Source organism: Mus caroli, unplaced genomic scaffold (assembly GCF_978045245.1).
Source record: "Mus caroli unplaced genomic scaffold, Mus_caroli_1 scaffold_14, whole genome shotgun sequence".
In the NCBI taxonomy this organism is placed as follows: Eukaryota; Metazoa; Chordata; class Mammalia; order Rodentia; family Muridae; genus Mus; species Mus caroli.
Genome location: NW_028227269.1, coordinates 14,028,903 through 14,048,046, shown reverse-complemented (window position 1 = coordinate 14,048,046; position 19,144 = coordinate 14,028,903). Strand labels below are relative to the sequence as shown.

At 47.1% G+C, this 19,144-nt stretch overlaps 1 protein-coding gene across 1 annotated transcript; it reads right to left on the bottom strand.

The window, feature by feature from the left end:
* Positions 1 to 376: 376 nt before the first annotated feature.
* E2f6 (E2F transcription factor 6) lies at positions 377 to 15,753 on the bottom strand. The gene is made up of 7 exons (XM_085830209.1): positions 15,401 to 15,753; positions 10,223 to 10,277; positions 7,660 to 7,876; positions 6,316 to 6,471; positions 4,415 to 4,529; positions 1,835 to 1,982; positions 377 to 1,187 (listed from the first exon to the last, which is right to left on the bottom strand). Exons 1-7 carry the CDS (start codon positions 15,506 to 15,508, stop codon positions 1,168 to 1,170), a joined length of 819 nt encoding a protein of 272 aa, XP_085686335.1. The 5' UTR covers positions 15,509 to 15,753; the 3' UTR covers positions 377 to 1,167.
* Positions 15,754 to 19,144: the final 3,391 nt, after the last annotated feature.

The window sequence follows — 19,144 nt, the reverse complement described above, 5'->3', positions numbered from 1 at the left end:
TTGGACTAGGCGTGGTACAAGGCGCTGAGAGCCACTATGAACAAACGTCTCTCACGGAGCTCACAGTCTAGTGGTAAATGACTGAGGCAACTGAGGCACAGAGAGGTAAGTGACTTACTTACCCACTGAGGTAGAGCGCGCTAGGTGATTGGGAAGGCGGGCTGAGAGCTGAGGCGGGGTACAATGCACAGGAGGTAAGGCCCCCTGACTGAAGAGCAAGGCTGCACACAGAGACACATTGTAAAATCTGCTCACAAAAAGCGGAATAATGCTTTTACTTCACCAGGACCAAATCACATTGTAGTGAACTGATCTGTTGCCAGATGAAATTCTGTACTTTCCCACAATGCTTTGAGGCATGCCACCAATCTTCTGGGACATGATGACTCTGTAGGCAGCTTAAAAATCAAGAAGTTTGTGGCTCCAATTGTAGCACTGGGGAGCGTATTAAAATACTTTAAGTATATGAACCTAAATGTACAGGCATCTGTGAAACTTCTACATGTAAAACTTTAGAAAACTCTCTCATCCCCATCCAGAGGGTTCTAATAAGTTACGGGAACTGAGAAACTAGAGATCTGTCTGTCATTTTCCCTACATACATTATTTTGGGTGTTCTAGGGTCTAAGTGTCACTCACACATATTTCGTAAGTCATCTAAACATGATACACATATATACAAAGGCGCCACATTTGGCCCCGTGTGTGCACCTCACCAGTGCACAACACCTAACTGCAAATGTGAACCAGTGTAAGGCAATTCTTCTGTGAGGCAAACACTATCCATAAGGGCAGGGCACAGTCCACGACCAGCTGTCCAGCTGTCTGTCCTTGTGCTAGTCTTTGTGATAACATGATTTCAGGAGGCAAGAGGTCTATTTCACTGACCAAAGGCAGCAAAGAATTATCTGGAGAGCTGATTCTGGTTGGGGAACCCATCAGGAACCCGTGCCGGAGGCGACTCGGGAGAACACTACTGGCCTTCAGTGCGGCCACCAGTCTACGATAAGAGCACAAGAGCACTCCGAGGAGACTTATTGCTGAGAATCAAACGATGGGCACGTGATTCACCCACACTGGATGGGGCACATGATTCACCCACTCGGGATGCTCCAAAGACCTTCGTCACTCTGCACTGCTACCAGCCGCTCGCTCTGAGTTCTTCACTCACTGAGGAGGCTCGTCTTCTGAAATAAGACACAAAAACACTGAGGGAAGGCTGTAATTGCAGCTAAGCACACAATTCAACAATGTAAAGTCCTCTGCTCAAGAACCTACTCCCACACCACCAGCAGAGATGATCTTATCAGGTTCACAGAACAAATGGGCACTCGAGCCTGTGGTTGCAAAGCACCTGCCTGATGTCCATAGCCGTCTCTGCCCAGAGTCCACCAGCCAGTGGCCCCTCCAAACTGTACCACAATGATGTGGATGTGTGTGGAGACGGGCTCACTACGTAGCTGAGGCTGGACTGTAGTTTGTTTCTCCTGCATTAGCTTCATCAGTGCTGGGGTTTTAGCAATGTATGGAGTACACACAGGAGGCTAGAGACGGCCCAGCTGTGAAGAGCTGCTACTGCCCTCCCTCTCGAGCCCCATGGTTCCTTTTCTAGCACCTATCCCTCACAGGTGCCTGTAATCCCAGCACCAGGGGGTTCAACGCCTTGGACCTCCAAGGGCACCAGCACTCATGTGCGCATACTCACACACAAACATACTCACAATTAAAAATAAACATAAACCATAAAAAACCCTTAAAAGATATGTATTCAAGTTATATATAATAGAGTGTTAGAAGCTCAATAGTTCTCTAATCACAAAATTAGCACATTTACCTTTCTCTGGGCATTGTGGATGGCTGCTTTTAGATGGAGAGGCTCCTATTCCATCAGTGGTTTTACCATTTGAATGGTTCTGTTCTACTTCACACAAATATACATCAATGGGTCCTTTGGTGCTCCTAATATGTACTGTGATAGAATCCTAGCAAGGGACACAGAAACTGTCAAGGTGAGCACCAGCATCCACTAATCGCAGCTTTTCAGTTAACTTAAATTCTTGCAGTTTCCTTTCTACCATGCATTTGAGAAAAGCATGCTTTCAACTGTCACTACATTTTAAACCACTGGCCAATTCACAGTTAAGACCTCTGCTTAATCACGTGAGTAGCAACAGTCTTGGAGCTACCACACGGATAGCTGAGTTCTTTCTCCAAAGCTCCAAAGTCCTCCAAAGAAGTTCTTCTCCTCTGGTGCTGGGAGCTCTGGAGTACCAACTGTATTATACAATAAGGTGTTTGGGCTTCCAAACCAGTACAGAGGTATTGAGGTCACAGGAAGGCTAGTCTTTGTCCAGTCAAAAGATGTAAGAGGAAAAGATGAAATCAAAATAAGCCTCGTGTAATCTGAACCGTCACACACAAAGGAACTACATTAAATGAATCTTATCCTTTTGCCTTGGTCTTATTAACCCAGGAGCAAATTCCAATGGGTTTCTCCTAAGAAATTAAGAATGTGGTTGTTTGTGTTTAGAGGTTAACTGCGTAAGGGCATTTTTTTTCAGTTGTGATTCCTTGTCTTTCCCATTGGGAGCTGGCCTGGCTCTCCTCCAGTCCACCATTTCCACATCCACGTGGAGAGGCCAGTCTAGACATCACTGTCACTCCAGCTCCTTTCTGCTCTGGGATCCCATCCAAGCGAGCTGGGTGTGATTTGCTTCTTAGAGAGCTCTAAGCCTCTTATGTCCTTCCTGGTACCAGACAGGTGAGACAGACTTTTGTACTTGGCGGCTAGAGTGTCGGGGCAGGTCTGGTTTAAATGGAAACCATTCATCATTAAATAATGCAAGGAAATAATGTTGCTCCCAACTGTTAGTCAGTGGAAAGGACTTCAAAGTCCACCAGCCACTAAATCATTCTGTAAAGGGGATTCCTGGGGAACTAAGAGGTGGCTCACAGTTCAGAGTGTGTACCCCTCTCAGGGATCCGATTTGGATCCTAGCACCCATATCAGGATGGTCACAACTATCTGTAACTCCAGTTCCAGGGGAGCCAATGCAAAGGTCTCCCTGGGCATTTGCACTGAGGTGCACATACCCACACACATACATGTAAGATTTCAAAAACATTTAAAAAGGAGATGGAGGAGATGGTGCCTATCGGGCCACGTTGTTCCTGTCACAACTACTTAACTCTGCCACGGTAGCATAAAAGCATATGGGTGATATCTAAACAGACCCTTAAGGCCTTGCTCCAACACTACTTACATGAATGAGGAGGAAGCCAGATGAGTTGAAGGCCACTGTGCCAGCCCTATACAAGGCCCACAGTCCCCACTAGAGCCTTCTGTAGTCAGAGTATACTGACCCAGCACACTGCTGAGAACTGCCAGCCTGGAGGACGGACCTCAATCACAGAGTTCTAATGGGACCAAAAGAGGCTCTGAGTGAGCTCAAAGGCTCAGAGCGATTTAGCAATTACAGTCAAGCAGCTCAGAGTACTGGGAAACCAAACCCCATTAATTCCTGTAGAATGGATTAGCCATGCCCCAAAGAAAAGAGGTGCTTCAAGATTAGTGGCTATTTAATTTAAAGGGTTTCAGCATCTGTGGAATAACTCATCCTCAATATGTTATTGGGATTGTTGTCTAAATCCAAATCAAACTAAGGAACGTCACCAAGTCACAATCTGAATGTGGCTGAGGGAAAAGCCAGTACTCCTTCATGACTAATGATCCACTGTCAGGTAACAGGATCTCACTTGGACAGTGTTCTGCTGGGGACAACAGAAAGGAAGGTGGTGTGAATATTCCTCACTACCTCGATGATGAAGAGCTGGGTACGAGCAGCTGGGGGACACCGGGCTGTTAGAACTCCATGGTCTGTGCTAAGAAGGGTCACCGGCTTTGGTTTTGACCCTATTCTCACCAAGTGACCTTCTGGTGACAATCACACTCAACGCAAACTTCCCTGGAGCAGCTAGCAGCAGCCGACACAAGGCTGATCTCAGGAAGGCTGTACATCTGTGACTCAGTGTTCCAGCTCATTCCTAGTCTTCGGCGAGCTCACCAGTGCTCTGGCTGGGCCAGCTATTACAAAGCTCTGGCTGGACCAGCTATTACTTTTGGAATTTGAAGCCCAAGGCCAATAGTGTGATTGCTCCTACAGCCCGACAGCAGCAACATGGCTGAGAGCACCTGCAAGCCACCCAGTCCTACACTGGTCTTGGTGGTCACTGTGTGCACTCCTGCCTCTCTGGGCTGGCCCTCCCATCTCCAAGGTTTCAGGGATTACCTCACTCACAGTTAAGGTGTAGAGCTTGACAAGCACATGGTAACAAGTGACGCGGTGGTCACTTCTGTGGCAGCCAACCCACCTCATCCCTTTTTAAACCCTCCCTGCAGTGCAGCGCTACCTACTTCTCTGGGAGCTGGAACATCCAGTCTGGTTTCCTCTGGAGCCTTCACTGCAATGACAATCTGTTCATGGAAAGCTTGAATGCCGTGAATATCCTGATAGGTTACATACGCTAGTGTGAAACCTGGTCAAGGATCTGACAAGATGGGCAGATCACCAACCACCACCCCCCAACACCATCCTTCGTTTTTTTGTTTTGTTTTGTTAGGCAAAGTCTCACTGTTTAGCACTGGCTGGCCTGTGCTACATAGACCAGTCTACATTGAACTTAGAGACCTGCCTTTCTCTGCCTCCTGAGTGCTGCGAATGAAGGCGTGCACCACTACACACACACATCACTATCTCTTACATGAATGCAGGTATAAGAATAGCTTAGCTTTTATGGAATACAACCTTACAATGAAGGGAAACAGACAAAAAAAAGCTTCACAATAATTATTTCAAAAAGAATTCTTAAGATTTTATGGTGTTTTATATATTTGTAATCCAAAGAACTTCTTTAAACCAAATATTGATTACAGCAATTTCTGGAGAAAAACATTAATAAAGCCTGAATCCTGAACATAAATACCACTCACGAAGGTGGATATCCCCTCGTCCTTGGGGTGGGGTAGATATCCCCTCGTCCTTGGGGTGGGGTAGACATCCCCTCGTCCTTGGGGGTGGGGTAGATATCCCCTCGTCCTTGGGGTGGGGTAGAGGTTACAAATCCCCAGTGGATGCCCAAAGCCACCGACTAACAGCAAACCGTACATAAACTGTGCATACAGTACCACAGTAAGGTTAAATTTATAACCAGGCACAGCTAGAAATCAATAATCAGAGTATAATTACAACATACAGCAGACTGCAAGTTATTTAAAAACAAGTTACTTGTAGAATTTGTCCTTAATATTTTTAGATGATAGCTGATTATGGGCAGCAGAGATTACAGAAAGCAGAGCCACAGATAAGGGGAATCCACTATGATCAAATCCCCACCTACAGGCATTTGGTGTAAACTCTCACTCACTGTTAGTTAGCTCTATGAGAGCTTGAGAAGTAAACATTCACGGTTTGGGTGAGCATCCTCCAGAAGGCAGGGAAACCACGCCTGCAAACAGGAAGAGCTCCCAGGAAGCTCTCAGTGCCGCCATGCAGCAGCCGACATTTCCTTTTAAGAACACTGACTGACCACTGCCTTTCAGCTGCTCCTGTGTTGGCAGATACAGCTGTGACTTGGTGCAGTTGCTCTGCCTTCCTTTCTTTTAGACTACAGACTCTCTGGCTGGCTGCGGCACTGCAAGCCTTGGCTCAGGTTTTCTAAGACCTGTCCTGTGGTAATAGGATTTCACTGCCATGGAGGGAGGGGGGGGGGAGGTGGAATTCAGGGCCAACTCAGACTTACTGACACTCACAGAGGACACTGAAAGTCACAGAGACCAGGACAGCCTGGGGGCCTGGGAGAGGCAGGTGTAGAGAGCCAGCCTCTTCTGGTTCCTGCTCCACGAAGCTTCTACATAGAGTGGTGAGTACAGACACTAATTTGGGCACAGTGTATTCTGTTTCAGAAATGAACTACCTCACAAATTAGGAAAAACCTGATTTTCACAAAAGCTGACAAACATCAGGACAAAGACTACAATTAAAAAACAAAACCACAAATACCCCCTTAACGTAAGTAGCAAAGGCAAGCCGGGCTTGTCACCAGCAACTGCTGTCACGCAGACTTGACCAGGTGCACAAAGAAGCTTCAGCTAACAAGATTGTGGAGAACTGAGGCTACAGCACCAAACTTACTGACTCTAACTTTTAAGGGCCTCATTTTATATCCTGAATATGTACATTAAATCACTAAGCTCTCCCTAATACACTATCTACTCTGGAGGCAGAGACACTTAAAAAGGTACTGATGGAAGGATATCTTTCATTTTCCTTGTCATCTGTTAACTCCAACAGTTGCTGAGCACAATCTTTAATTAACTCGTCCAAGGCGTCTTCCATGGCCGACAGGTCGGAGAGCTCTGCTTGCAGCTTCTTCTGCTGGGGTGCGGCCCCAAAGTTGTTCAGGTCAGATCCTCTACAGAAGGAGACAAACACAGGGTCAGCAGCTGCCAGCAGGGGAGCAGGGCTCTCCGTGGTGGTAGAGCTGGCCAAGTGAGAGGGCCTGCTAGAACTCTATGTCTGCACTCCCTTTTACCATCTGTGTGGGGTTTGCCCTTCTTTTCTTGGGACAGGGTTTCTCTAAGTAGCCTCGGCTGGCCAGAAATTTACAGAGCCACCTGCCCCTGCCTCCCAATTGCTGGGGTTTAAATGACCGACACGGTACCCTCACGGAGTGCATGCCCATCAGAGTTGCCTGTGCTTTGTCCTAAAGCAGTGTCCCTGACAAACCCTTTCCTCTAACGTTTTGTTTACTCGTGTGATGATCTTTGGATTTTACACCTGCCTGTGGTACCCCTAATGTACCCGAATGCTGGAATTCTTTTTCCTAAGTATATAGCTTTTTTTCTACACACCCACACAAACCCACACTCACACAACTCTGTCCATGTCTTGTCTTTAGGCTATTTCTCCACGAGGTCCTTCCAATCATGTCAACTCATTAGCACTGCCTTTTGTACATTGTCTGTTTTCACCCTTAGGGTGGTGTTGCCCACCAGCAACACAATCGCCAGTGTACCTGCTGAGATTGCAGATGCCTGCTCCTCCCCATTAACACCCAATCGCAACCCAGGGGCTGGGTTCTGACTGTGAACTATGCTACTCTGTGAGAATCATGTCTTCAGCAGTTAACTAAAGAAATACATTTGAAAATCCCCTCTATTCTCTTTTCTCTCTGTGCCTGCACCCTTTCTCTTTCTCTTCCCCTTCCCCTCTCCCCATAGTGACTTCCCTGGCCTCAATCCTTAGGGCCAGTGAACTCTCTTGAGAGCAGCTTCCCAATAAACCTGCCTTTAATATATTCTCAAAAAACCTCAACCCTCTACTACCAGATGTTTCACTGTTAGGATCTTCAAAGGGGAAATTTACCAATTAAGCACTTTTTCCCCACCATGAGAAAGATATTCTGTATCTAATGTTCCTATTTAGACCTAAGTCGTCTTAAGTACACTGTGAGACAAGAAGACAACCTTAAGGAATCAATTTTGGCCTAAGAAGAGTCATAAAAACTTCATTTTCTATTCCCAAACACTGCTGCAGTTGGACAGAACTGCCACTCACTTAAAGAGAAGGGGAAGGGAAGGGATAACGGGCATCAACTCACATCCACCGAATGTGGTTCTTAGATTTCTTTTCCACCAGTTCGATGCCATCCAAGACATTGGTGATGTCATACACTCGCCTCTTCCGAACACCCAGTTTTGTGGCAACCTTGTTTAAGTCAAGAATGCCCCCAGGGGCAGATCTGACAAGATCCATAAACTTCCGAGTTAAGTACACCAGGGACACATCAAACCGGGGCCTCTTCACTTTCAGAGCTTCTGTGAATGAGGACAGAGAACCATGTGAACCAACATTTCTCAGCCATCTTGGTCAGCCGCTTCTTCCCTCAGGATCAGACCAGACAGAGATTAACCGCCCCACCCCACCCCCACCGCTGCACACCAATCCATCACTGCTCGTTTCTATGGAAACATTTCTCTAGCTGGATGAAAAGCAATTTGGCCTCAGCTGGTCTAAGCAAACGTGTCAGGTTTTAATAAAAGTCAGTGTGAGTTTCCACTAATACTCATTTTTACAAGTCTTTTATCTCATGTCAAAATAGAAATCTCTGTAACCATCTCCACACCACTCAGGAACAGGGTCAGAAATGGTTTCAGAATGAAATGCCTTCATTTCATACATGTAATCAATTTGACAGCAAAATATATAGTTTGTACCCATTCTTCTTTGGGGCATGTTGAGGCAAGAACCTGACTCACTGATGCCAAGCAAGTGCCTTACCACTGAGCAACAGCCTCAGCTCATAAGTACAGTTCTTAAAAAAAAAAAATCTTTTTTTAAGATTTTTTTAAGGTCGATTTCTGAGTTCGAGGCCAGCCTGGTCTACAAAGTGAGTTCCAGGACAACCAGGGCTACACAGAGAAACCCTGTCTTGAAAAAAAACAAAAAAACCAACCCCCCCAAAAAAACCAAAAAAACTTTCCTTAATTTTAAAAAAGTTACTTATTTTATGTGTATGAGTGTTTTGCCTGCAACGTGTGCATTGTGTGTGTGTGTCTAGTGCCTACAGAAGTCAGAAAAAGGCATAGGGTCCCATGGAACTAGAGTTGCAGGTGGTTGTGAGTCACTGTGTAGGTGCTGGGAACCAAACTGGGTCCTCTGGAAGAGGAACAAATGTTCTTAACTACTGAGCCATCTCTACAGGCCCATGCACAGAGTTTTTAAAAGCAAGAGTGAGTAGGAAGGTAACATTTTATAATATGCTCTTTTAATACTGTGAACATAAAGATCATGAGCAAATGCATTTCATTCATTCATTCATTCATTCATTCTTCTTCTTCTTTCAAGACAGAGTTTCTCTGTGTAGCCCTGGATGTCCTGAAATTCCACTGTTAAGCCAGGCTGGCCTTGAACTCAGAGATCTATCTGCCTCTGTCTCCCAAGTTTTAGAATTAAAGGCTTGCACACCATGCCTGGCTAGCCTTTATTCTTAATGGCTGTACATTTAACTGCAGGGAGTATCTGGTGAACTAGCCCAGTCCTTGAGTACATAAACTCAAACGATGCTCACAGACAAGCCAGGTCTCACTGTTCTCATGTTATACTCACTCACTTTACTGGGCATGCTTTAGTCTTATTAGCTCAGGTTACAAGCACATTCTGAGGATGCCAGCCATTTTATAAAGAACAAATCTAACTGAACATCTCTAACAAGGGCTGCTGCGAGGACTGTTCTCTAACCAAGAGAACTGCATGGGCCTGATAAGGACCTCTGCTATAGACACAGTGTGCTGAGTAATACTCACAGTTACTCGAGAACATGAAATGCAATCTTTGCCGGAGTGGAGAATTGGGGATGCTCCTAAGGTTAGGAGGATGAAGAGGGGTGTCCACCATTCCAAGGAGGGGCAAAGTAGTACCTGAGCACTGAGTGCACACTGGGGTCCAGACTAGAGGTGGGAGAGGTAGCAGAACCGACTAAGCTTTGGAGTTGGAGCTGGCAGACAGAGGCTGCAGTGTACACACGCAGGATGAAGACTCTAGCTCCAGAGCCACACACACAGGACCAAACACTGACTCTAAGCAAGCTGCTTAACCTCTCTGAGCTTGGCCTATCAGTTATGATGGATGACAATCCACAGCTGTGCTTTCAAGTGTGCTCATCCACGCACAGGTGTGGGACAGTTCAAAGATACATCTCAAAGGTTAAGCTGACTCAACTTGCTGACCAGCCACAGGGGAGATGGTGGCAGATGCCCAGGGAAACAAAAGAGGGTTCCCGAGATACATACCTGGGCATCTCGAGCAAAACACCTGCTCAGAAGGACCTAAGGAGAAGAAATCGAGGGAGGGGCCATCTATGATGAAGGCTCACCCAACACCCTAAACATGAACCCGTACATGAGAGAGCACGGCCAGGAGTAGAGGAACCGCAGGGAACTCTGCGGTAGGACGCTTTGCTGACATGTTTAGTGCTGCCACTGCGCTAAGGGGGCAAAGACACCGGTTCCTCCCACCCTGCCTCGGTTTCAGCCATCACAGCAAGGTATCCTTTGATGCCATGTTACTTCTGTTCTCATGACCCCGTGTACAAGCAAAACCAACCAAGTTAACCACGTGATGCCCAAACCAGAAAACCCAAACTCACTTAGGAATCAACTTACTTCTCATGGACACATACTGTACATTTTCTTCTAGATTAATCCTTATTTTTGATGGCTGGAAAAAAGAAAATGTAAGAATTAACTCAGCATTTTATAAATAGCAACGCGAATAAATTTCGTTCTGTGGTAGTTTTTTTTAAGGCCTTTCCTCCCCCAATCTTGAAGTAATGAGGGAGTGAGAGAGTCTTTCCAAACTACACTTGGTCTGTGATGCCCTCCATGGATCCCTAGGCTGCATACATTTCTGTGTAAATACAGGAAGATTGGAGGGAGACGGGATACTTAAGTGGGAAACAACTCCCAGCAGACACTCCTATATCAGCTGCGGCAGGTGCTGGGGAGAAGACATCGAGGGAAGGTTAGGACACGGCCCTGAGTCTTGGAAGGCTTAGAGATGTGGAAGTTGTGGCGCACCAGCTGAGGCTCACCCCTGGCTACTTAAGTGGCTCCAAAAATTTGCTCACCAACTCTCAGTCAGCCATGCACTCCCATTAATAAACAATCAGAAGCCTTAAAACAATTAACAGGAAGCAGTACATGCTATAGATAGAGAAATAAGAATAGTGTTGGATTACCGAGACACCAGGCAAAGGGCAGCAGCCCCAGTGCTGGTCCTCCCATGCTGCTGGGCGTTTGGAGGCCACTGAAGCTGCATCAACTGCAATGGCGATTTGCAATACATTTAGGAGTTGTTTTGCTCCCTGCATAGGTACACACTATGGCCATGTGGGAGTGGTCCAGCTTTGTAGCTAGAAAATGATCAACCACATCAAGGCTATGCTGAAGTGTTTATGTTTTAAGCAGTGGAGACTCACCAAAGACTTCTGAAGAAGACCACGACATAATCTCATTCATGGTCTATAAATGTGGTCAAGTGGGACAGCTAACTGTCTAAAGGGTCAGGGGTGGGGCAGCTGGTGGCCAGGGGGACAACAGAGAGGCTGCTCACACCAGAGTTACAGAACCTTTGCAGACGATTCCTGTCACCTCTGACAAGAACATCTGGTAGCAGGTTAACTTGACATCCTGCCGCAAAGCCAGTTTCGGCCAGTCTAGGACTGAAATGACCGTGTGACATGTTGGACGTGCAACCCTGAAGCTGGATGCTCCTGCCACAGGCAGGGACTAGCTCTCAACACTGCTGGCATCCAACAACACAACTCTGAAGCAGTCCTGTGAAAGTCAACCAGAGGCAAGTGTGATCAGCTGGCATTGCTATTTTTACATGGAACTCTTCTCCCAACACACTCTGGGCTAACTGCCTAAGCAAGGCTTTTCTTCTTCCATTTATCTATTCTGCGTCTATGTGCAATGGTGTACATGCTGGGGTCAGAGGTCAACCTATGGAGTCAGTTCTCTCCGTCCACCATATGGTTCCTGGGCATTGAATTCAGATTGTAAGGCTTGGCAGCAAGTACCACAACCTACTGTGCTATCTGGCTGGCCTGCTAGGCTTTTTTTGAGAAAGGTCTCATACAGCTCAGACTAGCCTCAAACTCAACTCTGAATTTCTGATCCTCCTGTCTCCATCTCTTGAGTGCCGGGATTGCGGGCATATGCCTCAACACCCATTTATTTAGTCCTGGGGACTAAACCTGGGGTTCTGTGCTAAGTAAACACTCTCAACTTAGCATACACTACTGCCTCATAGCAAGGTTCCCGAATTGAGAAACAAGCCCAACCTCTCACACTGATGTGAACAGTGTGTTAACAAGTATCCTGAAGTGTTAATAGGCTCATAGCTGCCTGCTGCAGGAGCTCCTATTTAACCTAGAGCAAGAGGGCCAAGCTCTGCACAAAGACTGCTTATTGGCTGCCCATTTGCTTTAGGGGGCATCTCCTCTGCTTACAGTTTGGTATAAGGACAGCACTCCAATGAGACTTGAGCCCATGCCCTGCAACAAATGCAGATGCATTATACACCGCATGGACTGACATAGGAAACAGGTTCCAAAGCCATCATTCATTGTCTTCTCCGTGTCTAAAATCCTTCCTTCTCTTTCTGAGATGGTTTCTTGCTATAATGTCCTGGCTATTCTAGAACTCTCGATGTAGCTGGTTTTAAATGTGTCACCCTCCTGTTTCAGCCTCTGAGTGCTGGGACCACATAAGTGTGCTCACCATGCTTGGCTAACACTCTCACTGTGAAGCTGCAAAGCCATTTTGCTGACACATGAAAGGACAGAAGACTATCCACGTGCCCCCTCCCGCAGCCCCAGTGGACACCATTAGAGACCTCAGAACTTTCAGAGAATACTCAGCAGTGACCCTGGTGAGTGAGCTGCACATTTGACAAGCTTCAACCCACTTTCTTACTGCTCCAATTCTCACATCTTGAAACTTCTGTGTCTACATCTGGGAACACAGACTGGAATAACACCATCCCCCGGCCCCATCCCTTGTATCTACAGCTTTAGAATCTTCTGTTTGGAGGGTTGGGGTAACGATGCGGACAGGATCTCACTGTACAATCCAGGCTGGCCTGGGACTTGCTATAGAGCCTAGGTAGGCCTTTCACTCACCATCCTTCTGTCTCTGCCTCCCAAGGACTGGCATTACAGAACTGGGCCACCACACCTGGCTAGAAGCTTTAAAGGTGGAGAGAAAAATAAAAAGTGACTTTTAGAGACTAATGTCCTAGGCACTGCCTCCTAAGTAGTTACTGCTCTAGAGAGCAGTATGCTCATAGATGCATAGGTTTCTCTGTATTAGCTCCCTGTGTGGGAGCAAGACTCCTTCAGGAGCTCACTGATCATGAATCTCTCTAAGGTGACTGCATTCATGTCACCACCCAGATCTTCCTGATCATCTAATGTGCAAACCAAGTTCACCTCCATCCAGGATTGTCTTCTCCCTGCTCCCCAAAGCCAAGAGCAGGTTTAAGCCATTTAACTTATCCTGGCAACAACACTTAGCAAGCTATGTAACTGCTCTGTACATGGCTTATTAATTCTTTGCATTTGCTAGTCAATTAAAAAAAAATACTACTGACATGTTACGTCACTATTTTACAGGCAAGAAAATAGAGTCACTATTTTATTAACTTCTTGCTTAATCCTTTGTCCATGGCCAGATCTTCACTACAGTATCAAACAGACCCACAGAGGACTGAGCAGTCAAGTACAGAATTGCTCTGGGACACACAGAGTCTGACTAACAGTCTTGAGGTAAAGAGGGGCTAAAGACACTTGTCTTAAGACAAGTTGCCCATGAATCTGGACTTCAGACATCTCGACAAACATCAATATGGAAATGAGGCCTAGGATGGAGCATGCAACCCCAGAAAGATCGTTTAGAAAAGGCAAACATGGAGCCAGATTATGCTGCGAGGACTGGACTTTGTCCTGGGAGCACTAAGGAACCACTAATTCCTTTGGCCAAATGAAGATAGAAACACACCTTCAAGAGACCATACGTTAAGGATGAAGCACACAGACGGTGAGTGAGAGGCAGTAATAGTGGCAGGAAACCGGTCGAGATGGCATTATAGCACGGAATAGCTACTGATGTGAATGACTTCAGTGACCTGGGGGTGGGAGGGGGGGGCATGTGTCTGGAGGCGATTCTGAAACAGAGGAAAAGGTAACAGCCATGTCCAGAGTGCTGGCTTGGGTACAACGATAGGCAGAACACCATTAAGGTGGGATTCAAGAAAGAGATTGCTTTCTTAAGGCGGGGGTAAGGTGGGGTGGGGTGGGGTGGGGTCTGTGAACCTGGCTTTGGATGTCAGAGTTTGAAATCTGCAGCTCAGCAGTTATAAACGCTCGCTGTTCTTCCAGAGGGCTCAGTTCATCCATGTGCCAGTTCATAACCGCTTGTTATGAGCTCCAGGTGATCTAACACTGGTTTCGGGCCTCCATGGGCACCAGTACACACGTGGCATACACGAAGACATTTTCTTTTGTAAGTTTTAGATCTAAGAAGGGACATCTAACATACAGTTGGAGAGCTCTAGGAAAGATGTACAGGTTTAGGAGTTACCTCGAGGCAACTAAAAACACCAGATTGGATAAGAAATCTAAGACTTTAGAGGATGTTATCTTCTGATAACCAAAAGTGAAGCGGTTTTCATTTAGAGCGTCTATCAAATCCTAAAAAACAAAACAAAACAAAAAAAAACCTACCATGATCACAGGCCACAAGTTAGCAGTAGTGAGCGGTCACCTACATGAACAAACTGTAGAGAATTCTGGATGACACCCACATGTCTGAAAAGGAAGGCGAAGGGGACAAGGGGACCCACCTTGGCTGTCAAAAACACAACAAAGAGCTCTCAGCCAAAAGTGAGTGGTTAGTTATGACAGAAGATAGGGTGTGAAACTAATACTGTAATTGACAAAACCATCAGTGATCTACCAATCTTATTTACAACAATCTTACCAAGTGCTTAGGACTAGAGTCCCCAGCACAGTGCTGGGTGGTAATGCAAGATCAGGTGGAAACTGAGCAGAAATTATTTAAAAAAAAAAAAAAAAGAGAGAGAGAGAAAGAAGTTAGGGAAAGGCTGTCACTTGCAGTCATTCTGAGGGTCTTCCCAGTTTCCTCATTACCTAGCCACAAGGCCAGACATCTCTGTACACACATCTCTGGGTCAGTTCTGACAAACTCTAAGAATAACAATCTCAAGGTTGCTCCAAGGAGTCAGACAAGACAATGCTCATGAACTATCTGGCACAGGACCCGCCAGAATGGCTTGGATACAGCTTGCCTTGCTGAGAAAACAGCGATCAGGAGAGACGGACAAAGGACGAATCCAGCAGGGACCCTGAGAAAGGTGGGAAGCACTGAACGGAGGGAACTTTCTCATTCTTTCATTTCCCCTGTCAGACAGCAAAGATGGACAGGCAAGATCGCTCAGTTGGTTAAGGCACTTGCCACCGAGCTTTACAAACTCTACTAGAGTTCCATCCGGCGAACCACAAGGGTGGAAGCATGGAACAGACTGCCCCAAGTTGCTTTCTAAACTCTACACGTGCCCCGTGGAATCCACGCGCTCGCGGCCCCCACCCCACCCCAAAGTAAGTAAATCCAATAGAAACATTTAAAAAGCAAAGGGCGGTTCAAGAATTGGGAGTTGCAGGGAGAGCCCCGGGGCACCAAGCGACTCTGTGCAGAGGGCCCGATGCAAGGAGCGCGTCCCACAGCACTTGACCTCCCGTGGCCCGGGTCCCCGCTCACCAGTAGGTTTTCCACGTTGATGGGGTCCCGGCAACGCCGGCGCACCGTTTCCTGCGCCGGGTCCACCAGCAGGCTGGGCAGTCTCCGCGCCGTCCGCTGCTGACTCATGCTGTCCCGCGCCCCTCGCGCCCCACGCGCCCTCCCGCCTTCCCCGGAGGCTCGGCGCGCGCGTTCCCGGCCCCTTCAGCGCCGCCCGCTCCACCCACGGAGCACTGCGGCTCCACCCACGAAGCGCCGCGGTCCCACTCGCGCAGCGATGAGCCCAGGCGCAGAGGGGATCAGGGTAGGCGCGGAGGGGACCAGGGTGACCGCGGAGGCGCTCAGGTTCCCTAGCCGGCCATCTTTCCGCATGCGCAGTGCGCCCGCGTTTGCACATGCGCAGCGCCGTCCGTGAGATCTCCCGCGCACACAGGTCCTCACCCGCTGCCGACGCCCGGGTGTTCCGGAGGATGGATCCTTGGAGAGGATGGCGGGGGGTGTGGTGGGATGGGTTGGGGGAAGAAAAGAGGTGGAGCAGGGATTCCGGGGGATCGGAGCGGGCGCACTCTAGTCCCGACCGGCGGACTGCAGGTTCTGAGTGCCACGGGCGATGATGGTGGGGCTCCCATCACGCATCTAATGGTGCTTAGCACATGCTCATAAAACAAGCCATCTTGGAGGGACCAGAAGGCACAAGCTTCAAAGCCAAGCTCCACAGAGGCCCAGGCAGGGAGATCACGTGTTTGAATTCGAAGTCAGCTAAAGTTCGTAGTGAGAGTAGAATTTGTCCCCAAACCACAAACTTTCCCCCCTCTGTATCAGTTTTATTTTATTTTATTTTTGTTTTGGTTTTCCAAGACAGGGTTTCTCTGTGTAGCCGAACTCAGAAATCCGCCTGCCTCAGCCTCCCAAGTGCTGGGATTAAGGGCATGTGCTACCACTGCCCGGCTCTGTATCAGTTTTTGATTACTTATTATATCAGGTATTGGGCTGGCTCAAGAAGATACTGTTTTGAATATAATAGACTGGATCTCAGAATCCAATGGAGGAGAAAGATAAAACAGCTTAACTGGGGCTGGGAGAGGAGCACTGGCTAAGTTTAGGAGAACTTCCAGAGGACCTGAGTTCAATTCCCATCACCCACAGATGCTCAAAACCGTATGTTACCTCCAGGCCCAGTGGGATCTAATGCTCTTTTTCTGGTCTCCACAGGCACCAGGCAGGAACATGTTAACATGTTAGACAGTCATACATGTAGGCAAAACACCTATGCATAGAAACTAAATTAGAAAGAGAAAAGAAAAGAGAAGTTAGCTGGAAGCCACAGGTATCTTTTCAAATTGTAAGGTCTTAAGCCAGTTTCTAAAAGTCGTTCTGTGCCTTAGTTTCTAAATTTGTCATGTGGAGAGTTCTTACTGAACAAAGTTACTAGCTTGTTCTCTCAAAAACCTGTCTCTGTAAAACTGCCCCAGTAAAAACCCTTTCTTAAGTAGCTTCTTCCTGCCCTGTCCTCTTGTGAGTTGGGCGTATCCTCTGACTCATTCTGTCAAATCTTTCTCTGATTCCTCACTTTGTCTGCCCTCAATTAGATGCTACTTTTAAACATGTCTGCTTTCTTCTAAAAACCAACCTTACCTTCACTGTTAGGGATTAAAGGGTGTATCAAGGTCTGTATGTATTCCAGTGAGAATGTACTATCATCTAGAGTGTGTCTGCGTTTGGCCAGATCATGTAGACTTAGAAAGTCTTGGATGTGATCCCTTGTCAGAGTAGCCATGATGCTGGATTAAAATTCCTTTACAGTGTGGTTTGGTGTTTCGCCTGCCTGCATGTCTGTGTGTGGACACCACGTTCTCTGACACTAGAATTACAGACAGTTGTAAGCCCCCAGGTGGTTGCTGGGTATTAAACCTGGTGGGTTCTCTGGAAGAACAGTCAGTGCTCTTAACCACGGAGCCATCTCTTTGGCCCCTTTCACTTGTTTTTAAATTATGTGTGTGTGGGTTTGTGCACATGAGTGCAATGCTTTCAGAGGCTTGAGGCTTCTGGCTCCCCAGGAGCTGACGTTGCAAATGGCTAGATATGGATGCTCTGGCCCTCTTAGAAAGGCAGAAGCGCTCTTAACTCCAGAGCCACATCTCCAGCCGCTATGTGTTTGAATGGAAGGGTAACACACTGTGCAACTTCCAGGCTGGAGGGAAGCTCCTGCACTGCGGGAGTGAGACCTGGGGCTTGGTGAGGGCGGAAGGGGCTTTTGGAGGAAGTTGGCTCCCACTAGATTTTACATTTCTAGGGGTCAGACACCATCTTAAGGGGGAGGTCTCAGAGGTCTTTGATCCTCTTGGGACTTCCAGTGTTAAGCTTGGAGCATGGCAGGTAGCCAGCACTCAGTGTTTGCTGAAGATTGGTAGAAATAGAATACAACTGTGGAGAGGTCATCTCTAGACGAGAAAGAGCAAACTAGGAAAGACTCTACCACAAGGCGTTCGGAGAGATCCAGTGCTGGAAAACAGGCATGGCTAATTTTAAGACCCCTTTCTCCATCCTCTGTTGAATGTCAAACCCTCTCTATACCTTTGTTCATGTGACTCTCATTTCAGATCTGAAGGTATGACCAAGCATGGTAGTGTATGCCCAGAATAACAACACTCTGGACACTGAGGCAGGACCACCAGATGCTAGAGACCAGCCAGGGATACATAGTGAGAGACCATGTCTTAAACAACCAAAGCAACAACAAAACACAAGCTTCTGCTGCCAGCAAGTCCTGAAGAATAGTTTTCTTCCCAGTTTACAGATCAGAAAATCGAAGATCAGTAAGATTACAAAATTTACCCAAAGGGGCTAGCTAGTGAGTGCTAGAGACATGGTTTGAGTTCACAGCTGGATAATTCACTGGTATTTGCACCCTTGAGCAGCTTGTTGAAAACTAACCATATTTTCTACAGTCAAAAAGAATTAGGCCAGTGAAGGGGTGTGACTTAGGCACTCCAGGCTAACGAAAGAGCTTGAGCACACCCATCTGGGGAAAAGGAGAACAGCTGTTCAGTCTTCCCTCAGTCACAGAAAAGCCCAGTCATGTGGCTGTAGCCTGAGGTCTAAATCATCCCAGCGTTGTTTGAGCATCTTTTGGGTGCTGGGCTGTAGGTCAGGAGCTCTAACTCTTACAAGGACATCCTGGAGTACTAGGAGATGCCAGGTTAGTGAAGATGTATGACCAGAGAACATGAGAACGAATTGAACATGTCTGACACACCATGGCAACACAGAAGAGGAGGGGAAAATAACAACAGACTTTGGGGCTTGTTCCTGCATCACCATGTAAAGCTATCTGGAACAGTAAGTGACGTACACAAAGTCTAGCTTTGTGGTGACACAGCAGGCCTTCAGCCAATGGATCCTTTGTGCCACTCACTGGGAACTGAAGATTTGTATTCCCTTCTAAGAGCCATGTAGTCAAAACCAATGCCCAGTGAAATGGTTATTAGACATGGCCTTTGGGAGGCAACCAGGCAAAACCTCTCAAGAACTGGGATGCCCCATAATAGACACTGAAGGGAGCATAGATGGAGAGAGCAGTTGGTAGTGCTTGCCTAGTGTGCATGAAGCCTTGATTTCATTTTCATCACCATATGAACCAGATGTGATAGCACACTTTTGATCCCAAGCACTTGGGAAGTGGTAGTAGGAGGGTCATAAGTTCAGGGGCATCTACAGTTAAATCATGAGTAGTGAATTTGAGGCTAATTTGGGATGCCTGAGATC